The sequence below is a fragment of the Zootoca vivipara genome, chromosome 5, assembly GCF_963506605.1.
Source record: "Zootoca vivipara chromosome 5, rZooViv1.1, whole genome shotgun sequence".
Taxonomy (NCBI): domain Eukaryota; kingdom Metazoa; phylum Chordata; class Lepidosauria; order Squamata; family Lacertidae; genus Zootoca; species Zootoca vivipara.
In genome coordinates, this window is record NC_083280.1 from 7,053,330 (window position 1) to 7,072,915 (window position 19,586).

The window sequence follows — 19,586 nt, forward strand, 5'->3', positions numbered from 1 at the left end:
GGTAAGGACCTAACAGAAGCAGAAGACATCAAGAAGAGGTGGCAAGAATACACAGAGGAATTATACCAGAAAGATATGGAGGTCTCGTACACCCCAGGTAGTGTGGTTGCTGACCTTGAGCCAGACATCTTGGAGAGTGAAGTCAAATGGGCCTTAGAAAGCACTGCTAATAACAAGGCCAGTGGAAGTGATGATATTCCAGCTGAACTATTTAAAAATTTAAAAGATGATGCTGTTAAGGTGCTACACCCAATATGCTAACAAGTTTGGAAAACTCAGCAATGGCCAGAGGATTGGAGAAGATCAGTCTACATCCCAATTCCAAAGAAGGGCAGTGCCAAAGAATGCTCCAACTACCGCGCAATTGCGCTCATTTCACACGCTAGCAAGGTTATGCTTAAAATTCTACAAGGCAGGCTTAGGCAGTATGTGGACCGAGAACTCCCAGAAGTGCAAGCTGGATTTCGAAGGGGCAGAGGAACCAGAGACCAGGGCACTAGGAGAAGGGGACGACAGAGGACGACATGGTTGGACGGTGTTCTCGAAGCTACGAACATGAGTTTGACCAAACTGCGGGAGGCAGTGGAAGACAGGAGTGCCTGGCGTGCTATGGTCCATGGGGTCACGAAGAGTCGGACACGACTAAAGGACTAAACAACAACAAATTGTGGATTCAGCCCCCCCCCTCTCTCACTGGGAGGGCATTATTCCATACTGGTTATTCTTTAAAAGCTCTTGGAATCAAACATGAATCCTGTTCTCCCCCTCTCACTGGGGGAACAATATTCCCTTTGCCTGCCCTTTCTTCTTTAAATTCTGCATGGTCCAGAACTGGTGGTTGCAAGCCTTTCTTGTCTAAATTCTCAGTTGGGAATGATCCTGCTTCATTTCCCCCCTAGTTCTGAGTTATTATTTTTCATTTTTGCAATCTGTATTGTGTTCTGATTCAAGTCACATCTTATGTCTTCATTAAGTTCCAGAAGTTGTTTTTGAAAGTCCAAGTCAGATGATGTTTTGTCTACTGACATCCTGCTCGTCTCAACTTTCCTGGGAAAGCAGAGATTACTAGAGAGGAAATGGCGTAGTGCTTATTTCCAAAGTTCAAAAACAAAAGTCATGTCCGATCTGGTTGCAAACTCTCATTTTTAATTCTTCATATCTTAAAAATTTTGTATCCATTTACAAAAAGAGCATTATCCAACTTCATGTACACAGCCTTATATTTTGTGCTCTTTTCACTACTGACAGTTTCCAGCCTCAAAGTGGCAGACAGATTCCTTTCTATTATAATGTCATAATGGCGGCTCGCTGATCCCTCCAAGGACCTGACTCCAGCTTTCAGGGGGACTTTCCCCAATCCAAAATAAATATATTTACAGGGACTTTTGCTAAATTCAATCCTTCTCCCCTTTCCCCTGCTTGGGATTCTCTCACCAATCAGCTATGGCAGCAGCCAGCAGACCAGAAGTCAATAAGCACTGCTTCTTTTGCTCAGAGTTCCTCCATCCCTCCATTATTCTAGGGTCTGCTAGAGTTTAAAGCCACAGTTATCTCAGTTTTCCTCCATCTCCATTTTACTCAAACTTCTGCCACTGAAGGAAAGGATAGTGGAAGTCAGGAGGAACGTCTGTTTTAAACTTCCCCCATTCCTTAACTGTGAAAAAGGATGTGAAGGCTTCAAATATTCCATAGTTCCTCCACACAATGTATTTGACTCCTGATACCATGTGTGGTCCTCAACATCAAGTTCCAGGTTCAATGTACTGATTTAGAAAATATATTTTATTAGCAAGCACACATGTACAGTATCCATCAAAGAAAGTTAACCTTCTTCAACTGGAGAAGCTGATAGCCTTGCTCTTAGGAGTTTGCTCATCTTGAAAAGTAAGGGGGGGGAGGGAGAGTAAGAATGGGGATGCAAAGAACGGCGCCAAAGAGGAGGGAGTAAGGAGGGATGGGGATAGGGATAAAGATGAAAGCAGGGACATGAAAGGGCCTAAAGAAAAGGAGGTGATGGGAAAATGGATGCAAAGCAGAGCTGCAGAAGATAAGAGAGAAGTGGCTTCAGAAATTGAGCGGCAAAGATGAAAAGAGACCTCGGTAGTTGCATGGAATGAGATGGGGAAATTCTAGGGGGTTCATGTGTCAGGAGTGGCAAAGGGGTCGCCGAGTGGAGGAAGCAGGGGTGCAGCCCCTAATATTTTCATATTTTATTATTTGTTGCAATGGGGAACTGCACAGAGTTTATAAGGATGAGGATGTGTTGTAGCCCCTATTATAGCCTCTTTCTTGAGTTCTTTGACTTCTTCTGGCAGCTGGAAGCTGAATGCCCTCAGCAGGCTGGTCAGGAAGATGAACATTTCAATCTTTGCCAGCTGCATTCCCAAACAAATGCGAGCCCCTGAAGAGGAGACAAGAGGAAGGCAGTAAGTGAGCAATAATTTACTTTCCCGTGTTCATTGCTTTGTAGCTATAAACATTCTTCATAACACTTTGGCAAAATGACTAGTTAGGATAAGAAAACCTTAAGGCTGCTGTCAATTTCCTAGGCTGGTCAGTGCTAACCCTTTTCTTCTTTTTATACTCATGTTTTGTTCTGTAATTTGAAGTTCCTTATCCCATATCAAAGAAGATACATTCAGGAAGAGGATGGCTTGCAGATGAAGGGTCTTGTGTGAGGGGCAGGGCAAAGAGGATTGCCCAGGGCTTGAAGTAAGTGTGTCTAGCTCCCAAGTGAGAACTGGGATAACTCACTTTTCTGTATGCAGAATAAGGGTGCAGTTTTAATTTTGATAGAGGACTTTGTAATTTCCTTTTCTTCTTTTCTTGTCTTTCTTTTCTTCCTTTACTAATCTTTTTTCTATTTTCCCTTCTAGATTAGCATGGTTTTTATTTACATGTAGGTAGCCGTGTTGGTCTGAGTCGAAGCAAAATAAAAAAATTCCTTCAGTAGCACCTTAAAGACCAACTAAGTTTTTATTTTGGTATGAGCTTTCGTGTGCATGCACACTTCGTCAGATACACTACGTATCTGACGAAGTGTGCATGCACACGAAAGCTCATACCAATATAAAAACTTAGTTGGTCTTTAAGGTGCTACTGAAGGAATTTTTTAATATGGTTTTTATTGTGTCTCACGTATAAAACTTTCAATAAAACTTGATTTTAAGAAATGAAAGGAAAACTTTGCTCAACTGCCCAAATCAGCAATGCAGAAAGGGGTTAAGACCATGGAGCAAACTGTCCTGCCAGATTTACTTCTCCTTGGTAGGAACTAGCATGGAACTGAGACAGGGAACAGCAGTATCCTGCTTCTGGCAGTGATGCCTCTCTCAGGGACAGGTGGAAAATGTAGGGAGGTCCAGATGGTAAGTGATGGAGGCCCCAGAGCTAAGCAGAGCCATAGCTAGGGGGTGGTGAGATGGGCCCCCACCAGGGGTGCAGGCCGGGGGGCGGGCGCAAAATCAGCTAAAAATATGTGGCCTTCTCTTTCCCTAGCAGCAGCAGCATCTGGATCATGCAGCCCGGCGCCACAGCGGGAACAGAGGGGAAAGGAGCACAGCGCGGCTTCCTCAGACAGCACATTCGCTTTCCCACCTCAGCTGGAACGGACCATTCGGAACCGCAGTCCTAAGGGATCCTCCTGCTTCTGCTGCCACCCGTAGAAGGGACACTGCTTGCCTCCCTGGCTGCTTAAGAGCGCTTCTCTCCCCTCCAGCCTCCACCCACCGCTCTGCCTTTCTCACTTCCTGGTTTTTGCGCGACTTCTGAAGAATGCAGGCTCCAATCTCACGGCTGAATCGTTACCTTGGGGGTAGCAGGCAGGGCAGGGCGGATCGAGCACTTTGATGGGGAACGAAAAGAAAAGGGGGGGACAGGTGGGAGAGGAGAGGAGAGGAGTGGAGATTTGCCTTGAGCAATTGTTAAGTTATTGTGCTTCAGTGCGTGACTTCTGCGGACACGCACAAACGCGCCCTAGCGCAAATCGGTCCCGTGATATCCTCTCTGAAATGAAACATGCCAAGCAGGGGAGCTCGTCGGCAATCCAGTAGCCTTTTGGAGAAAGGGAAAGGTTTTGTATCCGACTGCCATCTATTTATACAGAATTGCACGGTGCAAACGGCATTGCTAGCTGTTTATGCTTTTTCTCATGTGATGTGGATAAAAATATTGTTTTTCAATGTGAAATAGCCATTGCACAGAGAAAGAGGGATGGGGGATTCCAACGCTTACAATACGAGCTGAAAATAGGGTGGCAGTCAACTAAGCTTTAAGGTAAGGTAAAGGTACCCCTGACCGTTAGGTCCAATCGCGGATGACTCTGGGGTTGCGACGCTCATCTCGCTTTACTGGACGAGGGAGCCGGCCTACAGCTTCCAGGTCATGTGGCCAGCGTGACAAAGCTTCTTCTGGTGAACCAGAGCAGCACACGGAAATGCCTATTTATCTACTTGCACTTTGATGTGCTTTCAAACTGCTAGGTTGGCAGGAACTGGGACTGAGCAATGGGAGCTCACCCCGTCATGGGTATTCAAACCGCCGTCCTTCTGATCAGAAACCCTAGGCTCAGTGGTTTAGACCACAGTGCCACCCGTGTCCCTTAGAGTAGACCCATTAAAATGAAGGACTATAACTAAGTGAGGTCCATTAATATCAACAGTTGACCTTCTCTGAGCTGACTACTGTCCAGAGTTTATTTCAGATGAATAGACTGTGATCCTGTGTCCTAGTCTGGCTTCACTTTGAAGGAATGAGCAACATAGACATGAGGAACATGAGGAACAGATAGGGGACTAGCCTAGTCCCCCTGGTCCACTGGCAGCACACGACTGCTTCAAACATTATGCAGCAATCAATCCTTGTTTGCCATGGAGTCTACACTCTAAAGATGGCAAAGCCCATTTCAACTCCCTGATGAGCTCCAGTTTATAAACCAGTTTCTTCTGCATTAAGAGATGTTTATCCCAATATCAAAATACAGCCGTACCTCATTTTGCAGCCGGGATCCATTCCGGAGTCCTGGCCGCTAGCCAAATGGGATGCAGGGCAAAGTGTGCATGGAGCAGTTTGTGCTTCTGTGCATGAATGAAGTACGATTTAGCACTTCTGCACATGCCCGGGTGACAAACCCGGAAGTCATCCGTTCCAGAACTTCTGGGTTTGTGGACATTTGCCGGAATGAATCCTAGACAAGGCAGACGTTTGTGGAGCTTTACTGTAGCACTGAGAATATTTCTCACTATGCCAGGAAGTGTAATATCTTGTGAACTCAGTTTCAATAAATGAAAACTCATACAAAACTACTTAAGATCAAGTATGAGTGAAACCAGACTAACAAATCTAGCAATCTTGTCCATCGAGTATGAACTAGCATCAAAAATAGACTTTGGTGAAATTCTTACTGAGTCTTCTTTGATTAAAACAAGAAAAATAAAGTTCTAATCATATCAGACTTCATTGAGGAGATTGCTACTTAAAGCCAGAGTTGGCCTAACTTTACTTTTTAAAAATATTTCAAATAACAACTCTTGTGTATAAGAATTTGTAACGTGACTTGTGAATAATAATATTAGTTTTCTTATTTATATCAACCAAATAACACAGATATTGTGAAAGCAATGCCATTTTACATCATATAGTATTACAATGTAAAGTTATCAATGTGGAACAAATCACTATGACATTTCTCTACGTTTCTTTTAGGCCTATCTGTATATTGTTTTACAACTTAATTACATAAAAAAAACTGTCAACTGCCATCTGAATGTCATTTGCTTTGCTGAAACCTTTTATTATACATAACAAATTAAATATTGGATTTTCTGTGAAGGAATTCAATGCAAGGTGAAGTGTGTGAGAAATTGAATGGAGGGGGGTTGGAGGAGAGGTGGAAAGAAGAGCTACCGGTAATTTGTCCATGGCTAAGGGCTGCAATCTGGACAGTTCTGTCAGGGGCACAAGATCACCTAGCTACGGCTCTGGTCCCAAGCCACCAACTCAGAGAGCACGTTAACTTGCCACTGCCTTGCCCCATTCTGCTGACCAGCATTTCCACTCCAGCCAGAAAGATGCTGCTTCTGCTCATGCCCACTCCCTCATGTGCTGCTGCTGATTTCATTTCCTGGAAGCAGACAGATAAGCACATCTTCAGATCACAACATAGCTTGGTCTTCCGTGTTTACCTGCACCAAATGGCAGAAATTCTTCCCTGTCCACGAATTGCCCATCCTTGTCCAAGAAATGATTTGGGTTGAACTCTTCAGGTGTTTCCCATCGTGTCGGATCAAAAAGAACAGAGCGCAGATCAGGAAAAATAATAGTCCCCTGCAAAGAAGAAACAATTGAATCATAGAGCTGGAAGAGACCACAAGGGCCATCCAGTCCAACCCCCTGCCAAGCAAGAAACACCATCAAAGCATTCTTGACATATGCCTGTCAAGCCTCTGCTTAAAGACCTCCAATGAAGGAGACTCCACCACACTCCTTGGTAGCAAATCCCTCTGCCGAACAGCTCTTACTGTCAGGAAGTTCTTTCTAATGTTTAGGTGGAATCTTCTTTCTTGTAGTTTGAATCCATTTCTCTGTGTCCGCTTCTCTGGAGCAGCAGAAAACAACCTTTCTCCCTCCTCTATATGACATCCTTTCATATATTTGAACATGGCTATCATATCACTCCTTAACCTTCTCTTCTCCAGGCTAAATATACCCAGCTCCCTAAGCCGTTCCTCATCATTTCCAGGCCTTTAACCATTTTGGTTGCCCTCTTCTGGATATGTTCCAGCTTGTCAGTATCCTTCTTAAACTGTGGTGCCCAGAACTGGACACAGTACTCCAGGTGAGGTCTGACCAGAGCAGAATACAGTGGTACTATTACTTCCCTTGATCTAGATGCTATACTCCTATTGATGCAGCCCAGAATTGACTTGGAATGCATTCAGATCAATACCTCTTTTTTTTGCCCCACATTATCCCAAGACTAATCATTGCAGAGACTGATCTGAATTTATTATTATTATTATTATTATTATTATTATTATTATTATTATTATTATGGCTGGCTTTGTATTTATCACCTTCCCCCACCTCTTTTAAAATGAAAGCTCACAGCCAGGCTCAGACCTCTGTCCACTTCATGCTCCTCCCCTGCCACAATTTCCCCATGGAATGGCACTTGCCGATTGTGAAACATGTCTGCAGGCGGAGCTCCTGCTCTTGCCCTTCAGATTTTTGACTAGACAAGAAGTTCCTGTATGGCTGGCTGCATCTCTCAATATGAACCCTTTTGCTGCTCTTTGTTCTTGGGCTACAGGAGTGCAGCTGTATCACACATTTATACCTTGGGAATGAGAAAACCGCACAGCTTCACATCCTTTGAACATTGCCTAGGAAACCCCAAAAGAATGGCATATTTAAAGCGCTGCATTTCATGAATCACAGCATTGGTGTAGGGCAGTATCTTCTTATCTTGATAGCAGATTGAGTGAGCAGAACCTATGACATCTTCGATTTCCTTGTGCATTTTATCTGGAAAAAATAATGGAAACAAAAGGTTTATTTTGAATACTGCATTTTATTTCAGGTGGACATTTATTTCCCTTGAACATATTCCATAAATCTCTGTGAATGAGTCCCAGTTTCTTGCTTTCATAGGCCACCAATTTCTCCAAGGAGCTCAAGTCAGTGTAAATGGTTCGTCCCCACTCAAGATCCCAGGTGTGAAAAGGTTGAAAGTGAAGCTCATCTCAGTTGTTTCTGGTTACCAGAACCATACATACACGTGAAACTTGGAAAATCAGAATATCATCAAAAAGTGCATTTATTTCAGTAATTCAATTTAAAAGGTGAAGCCAATATATGAGATGGATGCATGACATACAAAGCAAGATATGTCAAGCCTTTATTTGTTATAATTGTAATTATTTGTCTTTAGGCGGGTCAATTATAAATGGAATGTAATTAATGAAATGTAATAGAAATGTTTATTTTTGTATTATTGTAACTATTTGTTTTATTACTGTGGAATTTCCAAAAGAAAGCATTTGTAAAAATTAAAAGAAAAATAAATAATAATAAGTTACATTACTGAAATGAAGAAGAAGAAGAAGAAGAAGAAGAAGAAGAAGAAGAAGAAGAAGAAGAAGAAGAAGAGTTTGCATTTGATATCCCACTTTATCACTACCCGAAGGATTCTCAACGCGGCTAACATTCTCCTTTCCCTTCTCCCCCAACAAACCCAGCAGCTGCATGTGGAGGAGCGGAGATGCGAACCCAGATCACCAGATTACGAGTCTACCGCTCTTAAGCACTACACCACACTGGCTCTCATGCACTTTTCGACGATATTTTCCAGCTTTCACCTGTATACCCTGTTTCTCATATTTTAAGACATACCCATAAAATAAGCCATAGCAGGATTTTAAGCATTCAAGGAATATAAGCCATACCCCGAAAATAAGACATAGTGATAGGTGCAGCAGCAATGCCAGCCGTGGCAGGAGGAGGAGGAAAAAAATAAGACATCCCTTGAAAATAAGCCATAGTGGGTTTTTTTGAGGAAAAAATAAATATAAGACATGTCTTATAATATGAGAAACACGGTAGTCTTCACCCCCGGCCCCCAATATTTCCTCCTTTGTTTCATTAATCCTCATTTCCTCACCTGATCTTTGGCTAGCATCACTCATGTAAAGGTAAAAGTAAAGGACCTCTGGGCAGTTAAGTTCAGTCAAAGGAAGGAGGTGAAGGAGCCAGTGTTTGTCCACAGACAGCATTCCGTGTCATGTGGCCAGCATGACTTAACCACTTCTGGCTCAACTGGAAACCATGATGAGTGTCAGAGCGCACAGAAATGCTGATTACCTTCCCACCACAGCACTACCTGTTTTTTTACACTGGCATGCTTTTGAACTGCTACATTGGCAGAAGCTGGGACAGAGCAACAGGAGCTCACCCTGTCACGCAGATTCGAACTGTTGACCTTCTAATCAGCAAGCCCATGTCCTTCATGTACTGGAGCATGGAGAGGCAGGGATGACGCTCGGTCACTTATTTCACAGCAGGGGCATTCTTGTACATTTGCTGCATAAAGAAACTGCTAGCTGCTGGATGGGGGAACGTGTTGATTCCTGCATTGCAGAGAGTTGTAGTAGAATACCCTTGGGGTCCCTTCCAACCCTACAATTGTAGGCATCCATGATGACAAATGACAGAGCATTGCCATTAAACTCATGTCCAACTGTAAACTTCTAAGAGACATTTTATTTTGTTACTTGACTATTTCGCTCATTCAGTGAATTTAAGGGCAAGGCCCATGGTTTCCCCCAGTCCCAGCTTACTGGGCATTTTACATTTTTGCTTCTGTTTTTTTATAGGTTCCAGAAACTATGTAGGAAAATGTTGGTGGGAAAAACTATCTTTCCAGACATGTAAGTCAACAACATTTAGCTTATTTCAATCTCATTTGCCTTCAATAATTTACATCATAAACTCACTTTTAACTCTTTCCGATATGAAACCTTTAAAGAATTATGGTCCCCCACAGTGATCAAGAGAAGTCCTTGCTCTCCTCTCTCACCTTGGATATCTGGATGACTTGCCAGGAGGAGAAGTGCCCATTTCAGAGAAGCCGTGGTTGTGTCCGACCCTGCTACAAAGAGGTCAAAAATGCACTGGGCCCAGTTTTCTTCATCATAGGTGGACTCTGGGTCATTCCTGCTCTGGTGTTGAAAATGGGGGAAGTGACATGTCATTTACATGCATTACAACCTGTCCTTCAGCACTTCATCTTCTTCCCCCCACTTATTACCATACCACCCACACATGCTTCATGAGGGGTGGGGTGTCCTCTTACACTGCCTGAGGTGAAATGGGAAGCTGCTGCCACCACCGCCCTACTGTTGCTGCCGTCACTCGCTGGATCATCACCTTGTCGTGGTGAGTGGGCTTGTACATTCCTATGACGCTTGTGAGTGAAGCCATTGGGAATCTCGTACTCCAAGCAGGGTCACCCAAGGTGGTAAGGTCAAAGGGGAGGAGCAAGACAAAGAATGATCCAAGAAGTCATAAACGGCAGAACAGACGGATGATACAAAGAAGTATGTTACAATGGCTGTAAAGGTGGATGAAAGCTGCAGGAGATAAGAATTTACCAGTCGTTGTGACTACTCATGCCAGCAGAACAGAGCCTTACTGCGAAGACTGTGTATTGGTCAGTGTGCACTGATCTACACACACAAAACAAATTCATGTACAGGTGTCTTCCAAAAAACCCACACCAAACCCAAATATCAAAAGTTCCACGGTGATTGACCCCTATGGTAACGGGGACAGGATTGTGAAATCAGGAAGCCCTTAGTCATGAACAAGCACATTGGCGGTGGATACAGATTCAGTCATTCTGACTCAAGGAACGAGGCAGTTGAGGAGCTCAGCAGCTGTATCCATGACTGAACAGCCCTTTTTAGGATCCACTCTGCTCACTCCAAAAAGGGGGAGGGGCTAGAAAGGTGCCCTAAACATAGTCTGCCTCCCTTTTTCCCTGAATGAATTACCACGCCCAGTGGGGTCACCACTGATCAACTACCACCCAGAAACCAATGTCCCCATTGTGGAATGACGTGTGAATCCAGAATTGGCCTCCACAGTCACTTACGGACCCATTGTTAAAACCGTGTTCATGGAAGACAATCCTACTCAGCTACGAGTGATCACCAAAGAAGAAGAAGAAAGCCTGTTGCTGCCGCCTGCCTTACCTGGGTTGCACAGCAATGTTCACAAAGCGGCAACAAAAACAGGGGGCTCAGTGAGATCTTGGAAGATTTTGGTGAAATATTGCCAGAAGCTGTCCCCTTTGCTTCTCCACTAGCAGCTGGCTAGGCAGCACACCTCCAGAGATGCCTCCTGTTGGCATTCCACTGTCCAAGGCAGCTGCCACAGCCTGGCTCATGGGTGTTGTGCTTCATAGCTGGTTATGATAAGAATATCTGTATTTACAGCAATAGCTACTGTGGGTTGGCATAATAAGCCAACACTGGCATGAAAAGAGGGATCCAGTGGAAACTCTGGCATCAGATATTCCAAATGTGTGCTACCATATTTCACTGCCTGATGGACACCACCACAAAATAGTCAAGCTCTTTTTTAAAAGCCATAAAATCAGTCCCAAAGCATTCACCACATAATAGTCACTCACAGGGCATTCTCAGTGTGCTGCATCCTAATCACACCAGAAACAGTTAGTAACAAGTAATAAACAATGTTAACATAAGTATGTTTGTTAATAAAAACTATTTCCTCGCATAAGGGTCATGCCTTGGTTTTTCACCACATAATTGTCGCACCTCCCTTTTTTGAAAAGAATAATTGACATAAAAAGGTGACAATTAAGTGGCGAAATATGGTACTTTCCACTAAACATATTTAACCATTCTTTTGTCACCATAATAACTAAGCATTGTTCAAAGAGGGAAAGATGAAAATATATTTTGTCCTTTCTAGTATATGAAGATAGATGAGACAGGGATTTGAAGTCATAGTTTAGCTTAACAAAAAAATTATGTACAGAAGGAATGCTCCAAAGCAAGACCCCTTAACACACTTGTTTCCACTCCTTTACACTCACATTTCTTAACCATTTCTATAGATGCTTATGGATGGATATCAACCCACATTTGCAACTAAACTGACTATGAGAAATATTTGGGGGGAACTCAATGCCATTTTCAACTGAGATTAAAAAATATATACAGTGGTACCTTAGTTCCCGAACAATATGGAAAATGAATGCTGCAAACCTGGAAGTCAATGTTTTGGTTTGCGAACTTTGCTTCGGAAGCCGAATGAGCTCCTGAGCTTCCATTTTCACTGTTGCACTGCTAATTTGTGTCCCCTCCATTGGAATCAAAGGCTTCCATTTCCAATTGCAGTGTTCTGAGGTGATATTTGTCTGGTTTTTTGTGACTGTAGCTTGTTCTTGTTTTATAATTGATTGATTCTGTGATTGCAGAAATAGATAAATGCCCCCCATCCAAACAATGACTATCTTCGGTGCAGGTAAGAAAGAATTTTTATTTTTATCATCTACAATACTGTCTTATTTATTTTATAGTGGGGTACATGGATTATTGCTTTCATTTTATGGGTCAATGACCTCATTAGATATTAAAATTCATGCTAAATTGCTGTTTTAGGGGTTGTTTATAAAAGTCTGGAACGGACAAATTTGTTTTGCATGGGGAAGCGTGCCTCGGTTTTGGAACGCTTTAGTTTTGGAACAGACTTCTGGAACGGATTAAGTTTGAGAACCAAGGTACCACTGTACTGGCTTCCAGGCAAGAGATTAGTATTCACTTATAACATGGAATATAATGATTCCTTGGATGAGCAGCATTCAACTTCAAAGCTGATACTTACTTTCTCCATCTGAAGCAGATAGAAATCAATGAAATCCTGTGGGTCATGCAGAGACTGATTCTCCTTATGCTTCTCTATCTTCTCCTTTGCAAATGAAATCACCATCTCTCTGCAGGACAAGGCCTTCTTGTGGGGCCCTGGGAGATGTTTCATGAGCCATGGGAACATTTCATAAAGCTAGAGGAAAGAGAGCAGAAATGCTGTCATTACTATGAGGAAGCTTGGTCGCACTGTTTGTGCTTTGGATTAGCACTTAAAAACCTGTTCTGCATTATTCTTCAGGGCTAGCATGTTAATTTGAGTCACACTAAGAAGAAGGAAGGTGTATATAGCTTCTCTGGAATCCCACAATGATTGGATTCTGTGAATTATCCCTAGATGAAAATGTGGAAGAAAACTATGGCTCAAAATATTTTTCCAGCTCCCAGGCATCATCCCAAAACTGGGCACAATTGAGGGACCACTCCTGGAACAAGTTAGTGGCCTTTTCTGGTAGGTGGAGAATAGGGATGGGGCGGGAATTCAAGTAAGTTTCATGAGTACTTTTTTTTTTTTTTTACAAATTAGGAATGGATGTAGAAATGTGGAGAACTGAGCTGAAATTTGGGGGAAGGGTTTAGTTGGGTCATGCAGAAGGGGGCTGCTTTCCTCAGCAGTAGGGATAGTGCTTGAGTTGCAGGTCTCTCTTTCATTAAAAAAAAAAACTCCAGCCAAGGTGGTGGCTGCAGGGGTCTCATACATGGACGCTGTCATGATTGCCACTGCTAAGTGGGCAGAGAGTAGACACATTTAGGTTTCCATGGGGCAACACAACTACAGTGGTGCCTCAACTTACAAATTTAATCCGTTCGTAAGTCAGAAAATTCAGAAGTCTGAAAAAGCGGCTTCCGTGGCTTTCCCCATAGGAATGCATTGGGGGGGGAGATGGAAAAATCCGCAAGTCGAGTAAACCGCATCTAAAAATTCATAAGTCAAGGAAACCCCATCTAAAGCCGCCCGTGGTTTTCCATCGGATGTCGGTAAATTTGATAGTGTGTGGCCATTTTTTTCCTTCAGAACTTGGAAAATTTGGATGTAGAGTCATTCGTAATTCGAGGTACCACTGTATGTAATTCCTTTAGTGAAAAGATTCATTTGTTCCCCTCTGTTACCCTTGGTGGGCTCTCGATGACCTATTCTGAAAGTCATTGTTCCATTTTTATCCCATCTTTCCTCCCAAGAGTCTCCTGTAGTGGACAAAGTCTTCTTACTCATGTTTTTTTTATCTCAATGATAATCATGAGAAATTGATCAGGCTGTGAGATAGAAAGTAACCCTTATCTCAGATCAATTTAAACCTGATCTCAATTCTCCAATGCTCTATCCTCTATCATAATGGATTCCAGAACACTGGCATGTGGTATTAAAGGACACCTGTTTGGCTTAGTAGGAATGGAAATGACTGCTCACACTATGAAAGAAGCTACATAAAAATTTTAGGAGAAAATCCATGGCTTCCATCAGCTTCTGGAACCTTTCATCTCCAAGAGCAAACCGTTGCCCAAAAGCCACAGCACATATCACGTTGGAAACTGAATTAGTGATGGGCATGGAGGGGTCAAGTGGTTGACCTGCAAAATAAAGTTATACTAATGTTAGTTCAGAGAAGGGGACGAAAGAGGGCGAGATGGTTGGACAGTGTTCTCAAAGCTACTGTACTAACATGAGTTTGACCAAACTGCTGGAGGCAGTGGAAGACAGGAGTGCCTGGCGTGCTCTGGACCATGGGGTCACGAAGAGCTGGACACGACTAAACAACTAAACAACAACAACATGATGTTAGTTCAGCTGCTCCTGTTCATACTGATAGTGGGATTTCATGGTGGCCAAGAGATACTGTTGAGATCTCCATTAGGAACCAAGAAAAACATTTCACATTCCTTCCTAAAATGGGCAGTGGTACTACACAAATATATCTTCATATGTCAACTCAGCACCATCACCCATCATCACATACCCTTTGAACGTGCAAAAACCTCCACGAGATGATGGGCCTCCTCTGCTACTTGGTGCTCCATGCCTTTCTTCCCCAGCCCCAGCTTCCGCATAGTAACTACACCAAAGTGTCTCTGTTGCCTCCAGGTGTGACCATTTGAAAATATAATACCTATGGAAAATCAATGAGAAATAATTATTTACAGAAATCAATGTGAAAAGTTGCCTTCTCAGAACAAACAATGTTTACTGATGTTCATGCCCTTGCATGTAAGAGCTGCTTAGTCTCGCTAAAGCAAAGAATTACGAATTGATGCAGAATCTGTCTTCATTTATTACACAGTTTAGATCTTTCCATGGAAGGTCGTCACGATCAAATTTCACTTCTCATTTAGGAGACAAATGGATGGAGAGCTGTAGAAGGATAAAGAACTTATTTTGCTTCTGGCCACCCTGACCTGGCAGGTCAGTTTCTCAGCCAGAGCAACAGACCACACCTGAGGATATCATGAGTCTATTGACAGCCCTGCGGTACAGTGTCAACATTTAGCTTTTTCAAAGCAAGCATTTACCAGCAAAAAGGTCATCATCTCCCAATGAAATGAATGTTGCTTTGATTGACCTATTATTCCTAGCAAAGCTAACAAGGGAGTTGGGTTTATCTTTATCAACAGTGGTAATTTTTGCAACAAAGAGTGAAGTTGCAGGTATCACCTGAGTTTTCTCATAATGTTAAATACTAGCAGTAAAGTCAAATCACAAACCCAATTCAATTAAGGGACTTCTGCGAGAACTGATGGTTTTAAGCTTGGTGATAAGTTGCTTGGTGATAAGTTGCAGTTCTGTTGCTGAACTGCAACTTATCACCAAGCTCAAAACCATGGAGAGACCTGGGTTGAACAAAGACATTGGATTCTTATCTCATTATACATGATAAAGCTATCTCACCCCTTGCTTTTACATGCAAGACCATTTGCAGTCATTATCAGTCATTGACAGCTATCAGTCAGTCATTCACCCTTCTGAGATATACTCCCCCCCTCTCACCACATCTAAGCGTCTGTGGACTTCTATTTCAGTGTATCTGAAGAAGTGTGCATGCACACGAAAGCTCATACCAATGACAACTTAGGTGGTCTCTAAGGTGCTGCTGGGAGGAATTTTTTAATATTTTTTTTAGATTAGTTAGCGTTGCTGAAAAGTTTCAATAAAAAATTATGGAAAACCAAACAAACCCAATTCAGCCAATTTTTCCCACACTGTTTTTATGTGTGATGTCAACCAGTTCCTACTTCTACTGGTCCGACCAGACGGGTTTTCTTTATTCAGGGTGAATTCTGCACCATATTCTCTTTTTCTGGACAGATCTTTAAATGTTTTGTCTTGGGAAAATACCAGTAGAAATTCTCATTCTTCACTACTTACCCTTTCCTTCTCCTATTTTCATAAGGAAAGGAGTCTCTGGTCGCTCGTCTAATTCCTCAGAGTGGTCAATGAGAGCTTCTTTCACTGCTTGGTATCCAGACAGTACTACAATGGGTAGATGTCCTATCCATAGGGTGAAAATATTTCCGTGTTGCTTTCCCAGCTATCATTTGATTCAAAAGAGAGGAGAGGAATGATGTGTTCAAAAAATGCAGTTGAATATTTCAACTTAATACGATAAGGTCATCCTCCCTAACCTCTGCAGTTTCTCACTATTTGCAGTTCTCTTACTAACATTTTCCCCTCCCCCTCCTCCTTCTCCTCCCCTTCCTTCCTTCCTTCCTGCCTGCCTGCCTTCCGCCCTCCCATAATTCCAACCCATTTGTTTTACAAGTAGATTCACAAGTCATTGCCAGAAAATCATCTTGCCACAATCTTTGTGTGTGCAGGGATGTGGAACCTGTAGACCACCAGATGCTTTTGAACTATAACTCCCACCATATGGCAAGGAATTAAGATGATACATGTCTGGGCTAGAGATTATTACCAATTCCATGTCTGGGCTAGAGATTATTACCAATTATTACCATATCTGATGGTTGAGTAATTTTGTATTTTTTAAAGAGTTTTCATAATTGTATTTAAATTATAGAATATGATCCTCCCCTGCCTGCCTGCCTGCCTGCCTGCCATAATTCCAATCCATTTCCAGTCATTGTTCAGACTGCTGGAGGGTGTTTCTGATTCTTGATTTATATACTGAGTGGAGCTCCATTTCTTAAAGGGCCAGGATCAATTGATTGTCTTAGGGCGTGTCAAAGGACACTTTCAATAGTAAAATGCAACAAACTTACATAATGCTGGTTCTAAAATACTCTGAACAGAGAGACTTAAAGGAATATTATGTAGTATATAATCCAAGAATCAGAAACACCCTCCAGCAGTTACAACATCACTACTAGGAGAGCTTTTACAGCCCTTTATTTAACCTTTTTCTAAGAGCAATGGTATTCATTGGTTGAATTGTCCCATAGGTTAGCTAACCTGTAGTTTAAACAACTATAGTCTTATTTGGGGAAGTTCATCCCTGACTGTTATGTAATTTTCAATTATTTTCAGAGTTTACAGCTCCTGTTTAGCTTTTGATTATAAGGAAACCTCAGCCCTTAAATATTTTTCTTCTGAGGAAACAGAGAGATTTTCCAGTGAATCGAGTCACTTAGCTGGCACCTTGTCAAGGTTTACTTTATTTAGAGGTTACTTTGAAAAATTCATGTATTTTCTTTATCTAAGTTTCTTTTGGGAGATTTAAGCTAATTGTGTTTCTTTGAGTAATCATTAGTTTAGTTTTAGTATCATTCACTTTATCAATATCTCATTTCAGGGATTTATCATGGTATAGTTTTGTTTTTGCAGTCCTGGCCTTGTAATCTTGGTAAAAGGATTACCTGGAGATTAGCACTTACTGTAGGCTTGGCATACATCAGGAAAATTCCTGACATGTCCTGACAGGAATTGGGAAAATGTTAGGGAACACCTGGATGTCTGGCAATGGAAAAAGCTCAACAATTTCCTAAAATATGGCAACCCTAGTTTACTGCAGAGATCCTTTAAGAAGAATTTGGGGTTTTAGTTTATAATTTGTTTTTTATAAGTGCTTCTTGTTTGAGTGGAAAAGATTAAACAAAATTCCCAGGGTTAAGAAAATTGAATAGCACATGCAGGTTAGTACCTGTTGAGAGGCTGCCATGAATGAATGCTGAGGACCTATGTGGCCAGTATTTTGTTGTTGTTTTTTTTGTAATAATAATGTTTCTTAATATATTCTGCTGTTTTCTTACACTTCAAACCCCACTGTGGTCTTTGCATATGTGTGGTGTACTGGTTTAGTGGCTAAGAGCGGTAGACTTGTAATCTGGGGAACCGGGTTCGCGTCTCCGCTCCTCCACATGCAGCTACTGGGTGACCTTAGGCTAGTCACACTTCTCTGAAGTCTCTCAGCCCCACCCACCTCACAGGGTGTCTGTTGTGGGGGAGGAGGGGAAAGGAGATTGTTAGCCGCTTTGAGACTCCTTTGGGTAGTGATAAAGCGGGATATCAAATCCAAACTCTTTTTCTCTTCTTCTTCTTTTATAGACTGGAAAGGGTTTCCAGTCTTCTTTAAAAGATTCTAAATTTGTATCTTTTATCAATTTTTGCTATCTCTGCATATTCCAAGATTTTCATAAACCATTCTTCCTTTGAAGGTGTTCTCTCCTCCTTCCTCAGTTTAATAGTATACAATACAATAAATAGTATACAATAAGTAATTTTTAATGCTTATTTCCAACTTGTATATGGTTTTGTGCTTTTCAATATTATTAATAATATTTACATTATTACTATTATTTGTATTGCGTACAGCTTCTGACAATGGAGGCTTATGTCAATTACCATGTTAACCCATGCTATTGTTTAAGCTGAAATATCCCAATTGTTGGGGAAAATAGAGAAAACAATTGCTGACATTAGACTGAATTATCACTAAGCAATAAGTACCTGAACGAGAGTATTTTCATGAATCTTGAATCCAAACAGCCATGTGGCTCCAATGAGAGGAAGCTTAAGAAGTCCTGGAGGGTAATGCCTGTGTGACCAAAGCTGTTTCAGGTAGGGCAGAATCAGAAGAACCACCAGCAGAGCAATAAAAAATGCCCATATCTCCATCCTTCTCTTGCTATGTCTTTCTCCTTAGGTTGCCTGGTCAGGTTCAACTTGCTTTCCCTAAGGGCTTTTACTTTCCTCAGAGAAATCAGCAGTACTCTCTGTTTATATATGCTCAGTTGTTAAAAAACAAATAAGCAACAAGGGGTGTGACACCATATGTAAGTAGCCTTGGAACGTGATTGCAAGTCATGTAATAAAATCTAACACTATAATCATTCTTATATGGGTCACGCAGATGAGAGGAAGTGTGATTTATATCAGGCACATCGAACTCCCAAGAGACTGTGATCTACTCCCAGTATTAAAAAAAAACAACTGGCAGTGATCTACCCATTGTCATTGGAGGGAGGAGGAGCGTGGGGTGGGGATGGTGGTAGGGGAGGATTGATCAGAGTTGTCAAGCTTTTTGGGGGGTGGACTGGCCAGACTTTTGGGGAGGATATGGACATTCTTTGCCCACTTTGATTCATCCTGCAATCAACCAGGTTCAGCAGGGGATTGTTATAAGAATTTTGAGGTCACACATATATAATAAATGGTCATAAATGTACCAAGCAAACAGTACAGGGAGACAGGCCTGAAAACCATTTTGACTCTCCCAAACTGATCAGAATTAAAGTGATATCCATCTTGTTGTAGGAATTTCCCCCACCCCACTGAATCACACACACATTTCCACATGACTAGTAACTTGGGAGCCATCATCCTGTAAGCCGGAGGCTCTGCCAACTGGACATTTCCCCATCAATGGTGCCAGACTGCTAGCCATCTCATTCACAATGGAAGTCACCTCCGAACAAAAGACAGTGATCAACTCTTACGAAAATGTTAATTTCTCCTTGTGTTTAGGAATTTGCACCTGGGAGGGGTGAGAGGAGGACTACGAAAGGTGTCAAAAGTGCTCATATTTCTACCTTGAACCCTCCTTTTTGTGAGGTATTGATTACATAGCTGTGATGTAGGAATGATGATTGGGGGTGTTTCTTGGTGATGGGAAAACTGATAAAAGTGGGGGTTCTCTTTTGTTCGGGGTTCCTTCCTTGTACTCCTGCTTGAGGGGAAGGACCCTG

The 19,586-nt window shown here is 42.1% G+C and overlaps 1 protein-coding gene across 1 annotated transcript; it reads right to left on the reverse strand.

The window, feature by feature from the left end:
* Positions 1–1,798: 1,798 nt before the first annotated feature.
* LOC118078448 (cytochrome P450 2J2-like) lies at positions 1,799–18,538 on the reverse strand. The gene is made up of 9 exons (XM_060274312.1): positions 18,349–18,538; positions 15,811–15,973; positions 14,408–14,557; positions 13,861–14,021; positions 12,412–12,588; positions 9,575–9,716; positions 7,337–7,524; positions 6,183–6,324; positions 1,799–2,401 (listed from the first exon to the last, which is right to left on the reverse strand). Exons 1-9 carry the CDS (start codon positions 18,514–18,516, stop codon positions 2,214–2,216), a joined length of 1,479 nt encoding a protein of 492 aa, XP_060130295.1. The 5' UTR covers positions 18,517–18,538; the 3' UTR covers positions 1,799–2,213.
* Positions 18,539–19,586: the final 1,048 nt, after the last annotated feature.